This window comes from Eutrigla gurnardus (genome assembly GCF_963514095.1).
Source record: "Eutrigla gurnardus genome assembly, chromosome: 16".
Lineage (NCBI taxonomy): Eukaryota > Metazoa > Chordata > Actinopteri > Perciformes > Triglidae > Eutrigla > Eutrigla gurnardus.
In genome coordinates, this window is record NC_139927.1 from 23,368,083 (window position 1) to 23,382,821 (window position 14,739).

Genomic DNA, 14,739 nt, shown 5'->3' on the forward strand with positions numbered 1-14,739 from the left:
GGGGGGGGGGGGGGCTGGGGGTTTAGAGCAGAGCAGGAATCAGGAAGCTGGTTGGTTGTCAGCCAAAACTGGTGGCTTGAGGCAATTAACTTACCAGCCGCAGTCAAAATGTACCAGACTTTGGCTGACGTCTGGTTGTAATTTTCCACCCTGATAGCAGACAGACTGAAACACTTAGTTTTTGCTTGGTATAATACAGTGTGTGTGTGTGTGTGTGTGTGTGTGTGTGTGCGTGCGTGCGTGCATGCGTGCGTGCGTGCGTGCATGTGTGTTGTACTTTACATAATAGCCCATCACCACAACCATCTAGATCTCCTGATTTTTCTTTGCTGCATTTCTTTGCTGAGACCTCGTTAACCGACATTACGGCCTGCGGCTGTTTCCGGTACTCACTGCAGCTGAGCGTGGTGTCGGTCTGGGCCAAGCTGGATGGGATGGTCCAGTGGCTGTTGTCCCAGTCGATGACGTTGCCCACCGCGTCGCAGCTCAGCGCATTGAGCTGCTGCACCGTCATGGCGTAATCCCACAGCCGGAGGTTGTAGATGTTCCCGTTGAAGCTGTGCTGCCCTGAAAACACAGAGCATCACAGGGGTCAGACGTGTCAACCAGCACACGTGTCGGCGTTGGTCAGGCAGCATTTCAGCAACGTTGCAAATCATTGGGCAGCACTGTTGGAGACTGATGTTAGTGACCAGTTAGAACCAAGTTGTGTGTCTCTTTGTGTTGTTTTCTATCTCTTTGCATCTGTGCAGTTTTATTTTTCTTTGTGGTCATTTTTTATATCTTTAGTGTCACGCCCAATTTCCACTGCATGCGTCTCCGCTGCGGTGCGTCTCGGATCCGGCTTTGGTCCGCCGTCCGCCAATCCCCACAGGATGCGTTTGAGTCCGCCACAGCGCAGTCCGGCAGAACAACTGTGACGTCGCGAGACCTCGCGATAATACGTAATCGCGCGAGACTGCAGTTAAAGAACTCTGAAAACCTCTGACCTGTTGACTCCGTACCTGGCCCCGCCCATTCTGACGTTTTTGTGACGTAGTTAACTGAAATATGATCCGTCGTCAAGAGGTTTTATTAACACAAGTGTTTTATTTTGAAGTAACCGGATGTTTTATTGTTGAGTATGTACCGAACTTCCTGTTTTGCTATATTTGCTCTGTGCTGAATTGCTGCACCGTGGTCCGGCATCCGCCAGAAATAGAAGCCCTCCGTATTTGTTGCGGAGAGCAGCGGACTGCCGGAGCCGAGACGCAGCGGACACGCAGCGCAGCGGACCTGGTGGGGATTCACCCATAGACTATAGTGAAACGTATCTGCTCCGCTGGCGTGGCGGAGACGCAACGCAGCGGAGACGCATGCAGTGGAAATTGGGGGTTATTTACATTCAATGGTTTTGCCCCATTTGTAGTGCTTTTCTGTCTGTTTATGCTTGTTTTGTGTCACGTTGTGGTCATTTTCCTTGTTGTTGGTCTCTTTGGGTCCTTTTTGTGTCCCTTCGTGTTTTTTTCTTTTCTTTGTGGTGGTTTTATGATACTTTTAGTCATTTGAGTCTCTTCCTGGTTGGTTCGTCTCTGTGAGTGACATGGTAGGTCCATTTAATAATCCATCCATGGATGTCTTAGCTGCAGCATTGGTTGTATCCATCTCATGAGTATGATTCTGTGATTTGTATTTGTGTAGCTATGAGAAACAGTGTACGAAGTGTTCTGGAAAAATATTCTGACAATAAAGTGAAATCAAATACCATGTCAGATCAGCCTCATCTAGTCTGCTTTGAATCTATGTTTCCAGGCCCTCTTTAGACCTGCAGATCACCAGTCACCAGCTGAAAATGCTTCAACCAACCCGAGATAGTTCCTTCGTGACCGATCTTACCTCCTAACCGGAACTGTCCTCCAGCTGGCACAGAGTGTCCACTTGAGGTGGAGCAGCTCTTGGCCCAGTTGTTCCCATTGAAGTAGACCGCCACCTGGCCGTTGGATGAAGTCCAGACGACACAGAAAGGCCTCATTGAGGAGGTGAAGTCAGTGGAGGAGATGATGGAGTCAATGGGACACTCCACGCCGTCAACAATCATCTTCATGCCATTCTGGTCGGAGCCCAGACTCAGAGCCACGTTGTTGCTGCTGTCATAGTAGGTGAAGATCCACTCTTTCTGTTCAGGACCGCAGAAACATGTCCAGGACATTAAATACAACATCATCCATTCATTTATTTATTTGGTCAGGTTAATATGTTAGAGTTGTTATATTGAAGAGTGAAAGCAGGTTCTAGATGTAAGGATGCACCAATCTGCCCTTTTCAGTTCCGATACTGATACCTGGGTCTTTGGGTATCAGATGATACCGGGTACCGATCCATTACAAGGGTTCAATGAATCATTATTAATAATAATAATAATAATATAATCTGTCGGTTTTCTGCTGAGCAACTACACAACTTATTTTTTTTGTTGGGATGACTGATTGAAACTATTGTAACTATATGAAATATTGAATAATTCAAGGCAACACTTGTGGGTGAAGTTTTCCTTTAGTGCCTGTGTGTCGTGTACCTGTTTCTGGCTGCTGCGTTCCACCTCAAAGCAAAGCGTCAGGTGACTGAGTGTCGGTATAGAAACAGTGTTGGCAACTTTGGTGACCTGGCCGTTACCTCCTGATATGGTGACCTTCTGGTTCCTCAGTGCCACGGCAACTGGAGAGGGGAGATGAAGAAGATGTAGGAAGGAAAGAAGATAATGAGAGGAAGAAAAGAAAATGATTAAGAAATAAGATGGAGGGAGCGAAATCAAATAAGAAAAGGAAAACCATTACAAGATGATTGAGGAACAAAATAGAGAAAAAAATTGAAAGAATGGAAGGGAAATTTTAAAAATATTAAAGAGAATTGGAGGAAGTAATGAAGAGTGAAGAGGGAATAAAACAAACAGGAAGGAAGAAAGGAATCAAAAGGCATCAAGAATAAAAGTGAAAAGTGGGAAAAGCAAGAAGGAAGAAAAGGGGTTGATTAGAAGAATAAAACAACAAAAAGAAAAAGAATGAACAGGAAATAAAGAAATGAGACAGAAGAGGAGTGAACACATTAGAAAATTAAAAATGTTTTCATCCACCTTTATTTCAACTGATCATCTGAATCTAAATGACAGCAGAAACTTCTTTAACCTTGTTGATGATGTACCATGAATGACACATACGATGTAAGTCAATTTAAAAGATAATTTCACACTTTTTTCAAAAAATGTAATAAATCGCAATACATGTTATTGCAAAAGTCACTAAAGTCCACTTTAACACATCTAAATGGCCTTGGTTATGTGCAATATTTAGTGATTTTTAAATAAAAAATGGATAATAATCAGCCTGTCCAATTAGGAAGCAGCACTGATTGGGAATCAATTTCACCTGCTGTTTTGCAAATGGAACAGACCACAGGTGGAAACGAGGAATGGTTCTGCAGGTGGTGACCACAGACCATTTCTCTGTTCTCGGCCTTTCTGGCAGATCTTTTTCTTTTTTGAATTTTTCATCAATGGCACAGTGGCAAGAAGGTTTTCTGTGTCCCCCAGCACAGTGTCAAGAGCATGGAGGAGATTCCAGGTGCTCCTTTGTGCACGGAGGAACAGAAAGAGCACTGCCAGGCATTTGCTAGAGATCACAGAGGCTGGCAGATTCGCCATTGGCACCCTGTGCTCTTCACGGATGAGAGCAGGTTCACCCTGAGCACATGTGACCGACGTGACAGGGTCTGGCGACGCCGCGGAGAACGTTCTGCTGCCTTCAACATCCTCCAGCATGACCCGTTTGGCGGTGGGTCAGTGATGGTCTGGGGAGGCATTTCTTAGGACGCACAGCCCTCCATGTGCTTGCCGGAGGTACCCTAACTGCCATTAGGTACCGGGATGAGATCCTCAGACCCATTGTGAGACCATATGCTGGTGCAGTGGGCCTTAGGTTCCTTCTAATGCATGACAATGCTAGGCCTCATGTGACTGGAGTGTGTCAGCAGTTCCTGCATGATGAAGGCATTGATGTTATAGACTGGCCTGCCCGTTCCCCAGAACAGAATCCTATTGAGCACATCTGGGACATCATGTCTCATTCCATCCACCAACGTCATGTCGCACCACAGACTGTCCAGGAGTTGACTGCTGGTCTCAGAAAATGGATAGATGGATGGATGGAAGTTGAATCAGCCTGCGATCTGATTTTCCACTTTGATTTTCGGTATGATTCTGAATCGAGACTTCCATAAGATGAGGATTTTTATTTCATTAATCATCGTTATGTTGTTTTGTTGTCCACGCATTGCACTTTGTAATGAATAAAGATTTCCAACTGGAATACCGTGAATCCTCTAACATAGGCCTGGGCCTTTATTTACTCAAGCGCATCGCAGCCTAGGCCAGAATTAGAGACAGGCCTCTATTTCTATTTGAGCAAAACGGACTACCAGTAGAATGAATAAAAACGAGACTTTGTGTCTATTTGAACCTATAAAATACTAGGTTAATTTATTGGAAAGTCTCCTCTTTGGCTCCGCAGCTGCCATATTACCGTAAACAATGTTAGCCATTTTTAAACACTAGTTGACGCGCCGCTTGCTGGTATTGCACGCTTGGTGGGCTGCCACTAGGAGGATGATTGACAGGTGCTCTCCTTCATACAATCACGCGCGCACTTCATGGCTGCACCCGATTGGACAATTGCACCCGATTGGACGATTGCTTTCACAGCTGTCCACCCGGTTTTCAAACCGACCACAATGATGGCTCGTTGGAAACTTTCTCTTATTTTACGGAAATAGTTCACCGAAATGTGTTTCTGAAAACATTTTATGCAAGAAATAAGCTATGCAGTTGCTGAATCTGTCTTTATTTTAGATCGACAACGGTTAGTTTAAAAGATTTTCGAGAGCTTGCGGGAGGTGGCGCCCCGTCTCTTGAAACTCGCCGCGACGCGAAGGCATTGCACGGCTTCTTATATAGACAATGGATGGGAAGCGTGGAAATAACGCTGCCTGTGGACACGTACCATAAGCCAAAATCTCACGCTGAACTAAGTTAAAAACTTGAGAGCCCTGCCGTAGCTATGACTTGGATTCGTTAGCAAACATTCCGCCCCTGTGGTACTTGCATGTTACTATCACAAGCATAATGTTGAGGCCTGCCCAGAAAAACGTTGGTTCTAATAATTGCCCTGGCCGCCATTAGAGACAGGCCAATATTAGAGGATTTACGGCAGGTGTGTCAAACTGATCCAGTAAAGGGCCGCTGTGGCTGCAGGTTTTCATTCCAACCAAGCAAGAACACACCTGACTCGACTTATTCACCTACCTGATTGGCCTTCACACCTTGATTGGTTGGATCAGGTGTGTTCTTGCTTGGTTGGAATGAAAACCTGCAGCCACAGCGGCCCTTTACTGGATCAGTTTGACACACCTGATTTACGGTATCTTATTCATTGAGAACTAGCATGTGGTGTTTAGGTGTTCCCCTTTTTTTGAGCAGTAAATATATATATATATATATATATATATATATATATATATATATATATAGTGACCCATATGATCTAGCGGTTAGGATTCCTGGTTTTCACCCAGGCGGCCCTGGTTCGACTCCCGGTATGGGAACTACTGACTGCAGTACAAGTATTGGGAAGTTTCCCTTTTGTTTAGTGTTTGTAAATATTGTGCGCGCTGAAAACCAAGACAAATTCCTTATATATGAAAATGTATTTGGCAATAAACCTTTTCTGATTCTGATTCTGATATAAATGCTGCCATTTTTACAGTCAACAAATATGGATTCAAGAAGACTTCCATTAGATTAAATCATCTTGTGAGTTTTGGAAATTATTATATCTATATTTGGGTTGATGAATTTTGACTTTGGGACAGAAATAAAGACATTCTCACTCAAAAATAAGTAAAAAAAAGAACATGCCCTGTACCCTTAGTTGAACAAATGACAGACCATTTGAAAAAATATTGATCTGGGTTTTACACCATTTTGGCCGTTGCCATCTTGGAAATTTTACAACCAGTGAAGGAAGTGACCATATTTGGACTGTGCAGCAGCCTTACTGGATCTGGATCCATCTGGATTCTGGTGTGAAGATGTTCACAAAGTTAACTTCATAATTGAAGGTCAACTTTACAGCTTAATGTTTAAGTCATCTTAATAGTCACCTGTCAATGACAAGGTAGCCTCGCCCGATAAGCATCCCCTGCTTTTTGGTCTGTTGGACTCAAATGGCCCATAATGTACTAAATGTGCATCATGCTGGATTTAAGAAGACTTGAAACTAGAGATTAAGACCATAAACTCATGTTTACAATGTTTACTGAGATAATAAATCAAATTAGAATTTGGGTCATTTTCTCTTAGACTTCTTAACAATTTGACTTTCAGCCAGAGGCGTCGCCCCCTGATGGCCAGTAAAGAGAGTGAAGGTTTAAAGGACCATACCAGTCTAATTCTGACATTGCCATTAGCAAAGATTTCCCATCGTCAACACTTTCTGGCCACATAAATGTATTCAGTGTTTACTTTAGTAAATCTCAGCCTCCCTGTTTTAACCGCCATTCATGTTGAAATGATGTGTACTTCGAAAAAAATTGTTAAATCACAGAGTTTAGGTAATTTAACCTTGTGAAAAGCTAGATGCAGTTGTGCCATGCCAATACGAGCCTGAATATACCGAAGGTAAGAAGGGTGCTGTGACTGACCTGCAAACATCCTCATTTTGGAACCACATATCCAAGTGTAAAGTGTGTACAAATACATTGTTCTATAACATGAACAATAATGTTGTTTAAATTAGGTAAGTATTTGTTAAGCCCATGTACAGTCTCACTCACACAGTACTTGACTATCCTACAAATGTAATGTAAATGTAAAATGGATGTAGCCTGTATTCCATAATCTCTGTCGATGAGGACTATGAGGTTTGAATACTCTATTTATAATTTAAACCAAGTACAATGTGATCAAACTGCTAATAATAACAATGCTTATAATGCTTATGAAATATTTACATAATTGCTTCTTAGAAAGCGTTCATAACATACACATGAAGTACAGAATGTAGCTAGATAGGAGATTAGGGATTGTAACCAGGGTAACCACAAGGGACAAGAGAAGCGACCCGGCCCGGAGGGAGGGCCTGTCAGCGAGCGTCTGTGGCCGGGCTTGCCACGGAGCACGATCGGACACAGCCCAAAGCAGCTACGTGGTAACTGCTTTTCAGCCATTCTGTGGGCTTACCACCCGTGGGAGAAACTGCTACCCTGGCAGCAGAGGCTGGCTATGGGGACGTGGAACGTCACCTCTCTGTGGGGGAAGGAGCCATGAGGTGGATTGCTACCAGTTAGATCTGGTGGGGCTTACCTCTACCACCAGCCTCGGTTCTGGAACCGTACTCCTGGATAGGGGTTGGACTCTATTCTTCTCTGGAGTTGAGGTGTGGGGATACTCGCAAATCTCTGGCTGAGTGCTGCTGTGTTGGAGCTTACCCAAGTGGACGACAGGGTTGCCTCCCTATGCCTTCGAGTTATGGGGGGGGGGGGGGGGGGGGACTCTGACTGTTGTTTGTGCATATGCGCCAAACAGCCGTTCGGAGTATTTGGTCTTCTCTGAATGAAGTCCTGCATGGGGCTTCTGCTGGGAGATTTCAACATGCACGCGGGCAACAGTAGAGATACCTGGAGCAGCGTGATTGGGAGTAACAGCCTCCCTGATCTAAACCTGAGTGGTCGTTTTTTTCTGGACTGTGCTAGTCATGGACTGTCCATAACGAACACCATGTTGGAACATAAGGTCGATGATCAATTTTGTGATCGTTTCGTCTGATCTGAGGAAGCATGGTTTGGACACTTAAGTGAAGAGAGGGGCAGAGCTGTCAACTGATCGATCAAACTTGAGTGTTGATGTTCAAAGCTTCCATTGCCAAAGCTGCGGCAGTGAGTTGTGGTGTAAAGATCTGGCACCTCAGAAGAAGGAAAAAAGGAACCAGCCAAGCTGTATACAGTAATGATGGGACACTGTTGACCTCAACTGAGGAGGTAATCTGGCGGTGGAAGGAGCACTTTGAGGAACTCCTGAATCCGACTGATATGCCCTCTATTGTAGCGGCAAAGTTGGAAGCTGATGGAGGATCATTGTCAATTTTCCTGGTGGAAGTCACTGAGGTAGTCAAACAACTACTCAGTGGCAGAGCCCCAGGGATTGATGAGATCCATCCAAGGAATGACACGTCTTCAACATTGCGTGGAAGTCAGGGACAGTGTCTAAGGAGTGGCAGACCGGGGTGATGGTCCCCCTGTTCAAAAAGGGGGACCAGAGAGTGTGTACCAACTACAGGGTTATAGAAGGAGGTTTTGCAGTTCGGTGTGCTGCGGATCTCATCGCTGCTTTTTGCAGATGATGTGGTCCTGCTGGCATCATCGGTCTGTGACCTCCAGCACTCACTGGATCAGTTCGATCAGCCGAATGTGAAGCGGTTGGGATGAGGATGAGCACCTCTAAATCTGAGGCCATGGTTCTCAGCAGGAAACCAGTGGATTGCCTGCTCCAGGTAGGGAATGTGTCCTTACCCCAATTGAAGGTGTTCAATTACCTTGCGGTCTTGTTCGCGAGTGAGGGAACAATGGAATGTGAGATTGGCTGGAGAATCAGAGCAGCAGGGGTGGTATTGCATTCACTGTACCGCACTGTTGTGAGAGCTGAACCGGAAGATCTACTGATCAATCTTCGTTCCTCCCTTCACCTATGGTCATGAAGGATGGGTCGTGACCGAAAGAACTAGATCATGGGTACAAGCAGCTGAAATGAGTTTCCTCAGGAGGGTGGCTGGCGTCTCCCTTAGAGATAGGGTGAACTCGGGATCCCCCAGTCAGAGTTGGCTGATGTGAGAAGTTGGAAGTTTGGGGTCCCCTGCTGAAGCTGTTGCCCCGCGATCCGACACCAGATAAGCTAGAAGGGGGAACGACTAGTTGAGTTGTAACTAACCTTGATGAACATTTTCAGATACATTCTGTAACATTTATTGAATATGGACAAAACTATAATAAACAAAAATAAAGCAATATTGGTAAACATGTCAGAGGTGTATGTATGTAAATTACCATCGCTTATTCTCACTAAGGTGACTGTGGGTGGTGGCTCAGTTGAGTTATGATCAAGTTTTTGGGGTAAACAACCATACATATAAACACATTTTTGTTGCATATGAATGAGTTATGTGGAAATAATCAGGATTTTTACAGAACGTGCAGGTTAACTAAAATTTTAATGCAAAAACACAGCAGTAACAATGCAGGGGCATGTCAAATGAGACTTCTGGATTCCTCCAGTGTATTCTGGGAGGCTCTTCTACACACCTGCATGCACTCACACAATCAGCCAATGTTGATTGTGCGATGTTAGTTAAGGCACCCAGGATCATCTAGCATGTTAGCCTGGATTAGTTTAAAATAGGAACAGAACAGGGATCCTACCTCGTCGGAAGCTAACACTGAACCCCCTCTTCTGCACGCTGAAGTCGGAGGTAAAGGACAGCTCCATCACGTTCCCTGTAGAGTTGAGCGTCAGCCCGTTGGCCGTTGGACCACAGAACCTAACGTCCGTGTTCCCTGTGTTCACCACCACCCAGTCGTAGATGCAGCCCCGCGCCTCCTCCAGGTCAAAGTCAAGGAAGGAGAGCTGGATGATGAAGCCTGCAGGCGCCTGCATGGTCCACTTACAGGCCTGAGAATTGGGGTATATCTGGGGGTAGCAGGGCGATGTGAACTCCCCTTGTGCCTCCGTCAGCACCATGTTACAGTTGGTGGAGCTGCAGCCCAGCGCTGGGGGTGATGGTAGGAGGATACATTCATGAAATTTAAATCTCTATGAAGCTATTAAGGTAGGGTAATATAACTGCTAGTAGACAAGGACACAGGAGGAGAGGACAAAAAAAGACAAGGGGGTAGGACCCATAAAAAGTGATGGAGACAAGACCATAGATAAAGGAGGCGAACACCTGCTACAGTTAGAAACCAGGAGGCATCAAGGACATCCTCGTTGATTACCATAGAATCAGGGACAAAGAGGAGTAAGACAAACATTCTCAAGAAGAAGGTTAAAAGGACTTTTAGGATTCACAAGACATAACCAAGACTTGTTTAAACACGAATTATCTTTGAGACATTGCACTCCAGGAATCTGGAGAAAAGAAATGGGACAAGACAAGTTGTGCAGTTAGCCAAAGTTTCAGCAGCCCAGAGAGGGATCGATCGGTCAATCCCTCAATCCACTGAGAGCAGATTGATTGGTTAAAGACAGAAGTGGACTGAAATCGTTCACTTCCACCAGTGAGTCAGGATTGCACCAGAATTACAATCATTAGACCCAAGGCCCACATCTACAAGTTTTGCATTTTACAAAAAAAAACAAAAAAAACATGCACATGCAACAATCTGGCCAGTTATATTTGGAAAAGTTTCAAGGAAAGATTGAGCAGTCAGATCCTACTTTTAAAACTCATACTACTACTTTAGATTAGATGGGTAGATGTGCCAATCACTGATCATTGCATCATCTGCATATAAAATCATATAGTTAATTTTCTTGAGGAAAATCAATTCCTGGAAGCTGTTGATGAATGAAATAACCACACAGCAATATCCATCTTTCTATTTAAATTATCACAAGGTTATGCAGGAAAATCAGAAATATGGAAACCTGCAAATCAAGGTGTAACATCTCTACTTTCATCCAGTTGCTTTCCTGTCACACTGCAAGCACAAATATTTGCCCTTATTCCAAACCTATCACGCTTGTCTTGGGCAGCACCAACCATAGGCTGCATCAATGGTGACCTTGTAAAACAGACAGCACAGAATGCTGCATGAGATACGGGCCAATGGCAGACAAGTCGGACTAAGTGAATGATTATCCCTGACAATCATCAAAAGGTTTTTACCATCACCCAAACCAAATGTTCCATCAAAAATCTACTCTAATGTGTTTTTGAAAGAGTTTTGCTGTTTTGTCAAATCCAGTTGGTAATGGAAATAATAAAGTAATAATCCTCCAATATGGAGATCTGTTAAATAGAAATGCGTGCACTGCAAATCACAACATGCTTAGAGGACATACCAATCATCAGGACAATATTTCCCTTTAAGTTCTTGTGTGTATTTAGATTTCATTTTGTCAATATTGAGACTGAAAACTCAAGTTGACCTGAGGGGTATTCCATCAAACTCGCTAAGCGCAAAGCCGGGCTAATTTCGATAAGCCTCGCTACCTTTAGCGAGAGTTGCGTTCCATCAACGTGACTTGAGGCACTCTCCGCTAAGTAACCATGGGAATTTATCTGACCAAACTAGCCTGCTGCGGGGCAGGCTAACCATCAGGCTTACTTTAGCGGGGGTTTCAGAGAAGGCCGTCTGTCGGAAACAACTGTACCAGCAGAAGGTTCCGCCAAGCCTAGTCCTCATGATTTCGTCACGTGAAAGACCAAAAATGACCAAAATGACATATATGAAGTACAAACAGACTATATTTTCAGCAAGTGTCTAGGAATACATGCTTGCAATTAAAAAAAAAATGAATAAATTGTTTATTTCCTGAACACCGACTGGCCATATTATTATCTAAATACATATGTATTTCACATGTTGTTCATTCCCCAGTTGGGTGAGTGGTGATGCACCTGCCCCCAGATGCGGGGAACCCGGGTTCACATCCTGGCAAGGATGTCTTATGTGTTTTTTTTTTGTTTTTTTTGCTTGTATAATTGTCTTTAGATCAGAGAATTAGACCAACATTTTACTTTAACTATGATAAATATGTCATACAATTTCCACAGAACCCAAATATAACTTGCAAAAACATGATAGGCATAAAGATGTTATTATTAATAGCATGTTATAGATCCCAATGACAAAGGCATTGCTGCATGCAATTTTCAGCCACATAAATTCCTTTCAGGTGAGTTCATTAATAAGTTCATTGAATTGTTGAGATAAATGAGTTGGTCAATGTAGATGCATTTACTAGGCCTATCTAAAAAAGGAGAGAGAGAGAGGGGGAGAGTGAGTGAGTTCCGGCTAAAGAAAGACATTTCTGAAACTTCCATAGTCAGGAATTGAACCGTCGCCTGCCATGTGGGAAGCTGGCGCATTACCTCTACACTATCCTCACGTTTGTGAAATTTTTGTCAGTATTATATTAGAACATGTTATTCTTAACGGTACTTACGCATTTAATCGCTCGGCAATTCTTGCCCAAGCAGCATCGCGATTTTTATTTATCACTACAGTATTCCCTTTTTTGGTTATGATGGGTTTGTACTCCTCGTACAGATCCATCAATATTTTTTGCTCTGGTCTTTTCTGCCATTTTCTCGATGATTCGACATTCACGGTTCTGGTCTGGCTTCATATCCCGTGAACGTGCGTAACACACCACAACGTTAACCTGGCTTGAATTAGCCTCAACAAGGCGCGGCTGAAATGCGTTAATGAAATGGGCGCAAGTGGAAGTTGGCGTGGAAGTTGGCGTTAGTTCTAACCAGGCTTAACCAGGTAAGCGCCGCTTTAATTAGCGAGTTTGGTGGAATACCCCTATGGTGTTGCTTTTAGGGATCTCACATCTTTTGCTGTAAACAAACAGTAAACACATTAGAAGGTTGGTTTGTCACAGAAACTAAGCGACTGCATTTGGATTTGTCTATTATTTTTCTACTAATTTTCAGCATTTTCAACAGCTGGAAAGCTGAGCCTTGCTGCACAAAAATAATAAGAGACAAGAGCTGAAATGGAAAGTGGAAAGAATGGTTCGTCTCTCTCTCTCTCTCTCTCTCTCTCTCTCTCTCTCTCTCTCTCTCTCTCTCTCTCTCTCTCTCTCTCTCTCTCGGGGTAACAATGGCCCCCGTTGATTTCAGACTCGGCTGCCGCCACAGCCAAAGCCACAGCCAACGCACTGGAAACGTCAGAAGCACCAGTATATGAGTGTGTTTTAACCCTTCCCACTCTGTGTAAAGCTGACTGCTGCCACATTCAAACATCTTGCTTCGCATTCGTGGGAATTTTTAAATGAAACCGATCAGATTACATTTCACCAGCAAGTCGAGTTGCTCTCCTTTAACCCTGAAGGCACTTCTATTATTTCAAAGCAGCTATTGTCTCCTAATATAAACTGTGAGTAGGTTAACAACCAGGTGATTTCACTTTCTAGAAATACTCAAACATAAAGAATCACCAGTCATGAAAATCTGTTGTTAAAGGTTCTCCATATGACATTCAGAGCATTAATAATGTATGTAGGGCTGCACGGTGGTGAAGTGGAGTCCCGGGTTGGGCCGGGGTTCCTTCTGTGTGGAGTTTGCATGTTCTCCCCGAGTGAGTGCTTCCTCCCACAGTCCAAAGACATGCAGGATGAGGATAGGTTTATTGATGACTCTAAATTGCCCATAGGTGTGAATGGTTGTCTGTCTCTACATGTCGGCCCTGTGATAGACTGGCGTCCTGTCCAGGGTGTACCCTGCCTTCGCCCAATGATAGCTGGGATCGGCTCCAGCCCCCCCGTGACCCTGAATACAGGATAAGCGGTAGACAATGGATGGAATACCGTATGTACAGCTGTCTACTACAAAATTGCATTCCCATGACACTAAACTACACTCTCAATTACATTTCCAGGGAAAACAAGATATGATGGCCAAAACCCAAAATGGTTTCAACCTAAAACCAACAACCAAAAATCAAGATGGCAACAGCAAAAAGCCAACATGGCAACAACCAAAAACAAGATGACAAAGCCAAAAACCAAGATGGCGATGCCACCTGTGCAAGTCCAGTCATGAAATGTCCTTGCTCCTAAATATTCCACAGTCAACTGTTATTGTGATTATAACAAAGTGGAAGCGATTGGGAACGACAGCAACTCAGTCAAGAAGTGGTAGACCACGTAAAATGACGGAGCGGGGTCAGCGGATGCTGAGGCACATAGTGCACAGAGGTGACCAACTTTCTGCAGTCAATCGCTACAGACCTCGAAACTTCATGTGGCCTTCAGATTAGCTCAAGAACAGTGTAGGGAGCTTCATGGAATGGGTTTCCATGGCGATCAGATGCATCCAAGCCATACATCAGCAAGTGCAATGCAAAGCGTTGGCTGTAGTGGTGTAAAGCACGCCACAGGCTTCTCCATCTGGCAATCTGATGGACGAGTCTGGGTTTGGCGTTTGCCAGGAAAACAGTACTTGTCTGACTGCATTGTGCCACGTGTAAAGTTTGGTGGAGGGGGATTATGGTGTGGGGTTGTTTTTCAGGAGCTGGACTTGGCCCCTTAGTTCCAGTGAAAGGAACTCTGAATGCTTCAGCGTACCAAGAGATGTTGGACAATTCCATGCTCCCAACTTTGTGGGACAGTTTGGGGATGACCCCTTCCTGTTCCAACATGACTGTGCACCAGTGCAAAAAGCAAGGTCCATAAAGACATGGATGAGAGAGTTTGGTGTGGATGAACTTGACTGGCCTGCACAGAGTCCTGACCTCAACCCGATAGAACACCTTCGGGATGGGTTAGAGTGGAGACTGAGAGCCACGCCTTCCCTCCAACATCAGTGTGTGACCTCACAAATACGCTTCTGGAAGAATGGTCAAAAAGTCCCATAAACACACTTCTAAACATTGTGGAAAGCCTTCCAGAAGTGTTATAGCTGTTATAGCTGCAAAGGGTGGACCGAT

The 14,739-nt window shown here is 44.3% G+C and overlaps 1 protein-coding gene across 9 annotated transcripts in view; it reads right to left on the reverse strand.

Annotated features, from left to right (window-relative positions):
* Nucleotides 1-14,739, reverse strand: part of adgrg6 (adhesion G protein-coupled receptor G6) — a 165,360-nt gene that overhangs the window by 76,230 nt on the left and 74,391 nt on the right. For 8 of the 9 annotated variants that reach the window (XM_084031044.1, XM_084031053.1, XM_084031050.1 and 5 more), the window contains exons 3-6: nt 9,499-9,846; nt 2,555-2,694; nt 1,876-2,155; nt 394-567 (exon numbers count right to left, since the gene is read on the reverse strand). In XM_084031044.1, the coding sequence (XP_083887170.1) occupies nt 394-567; nt 1,876-2,155; nt 2,555-2,694; nt 9,499-9,846 (942 nt within the window). The remainder of the gene's footprint in view (nt 1-393; nt 568-1,875; nt 2,156-2,554; nt 2,695-9,498; nt 9,847-14,739) is intronic. The other variant, XM_084031045.1, reaches the window with a different exon arrangement.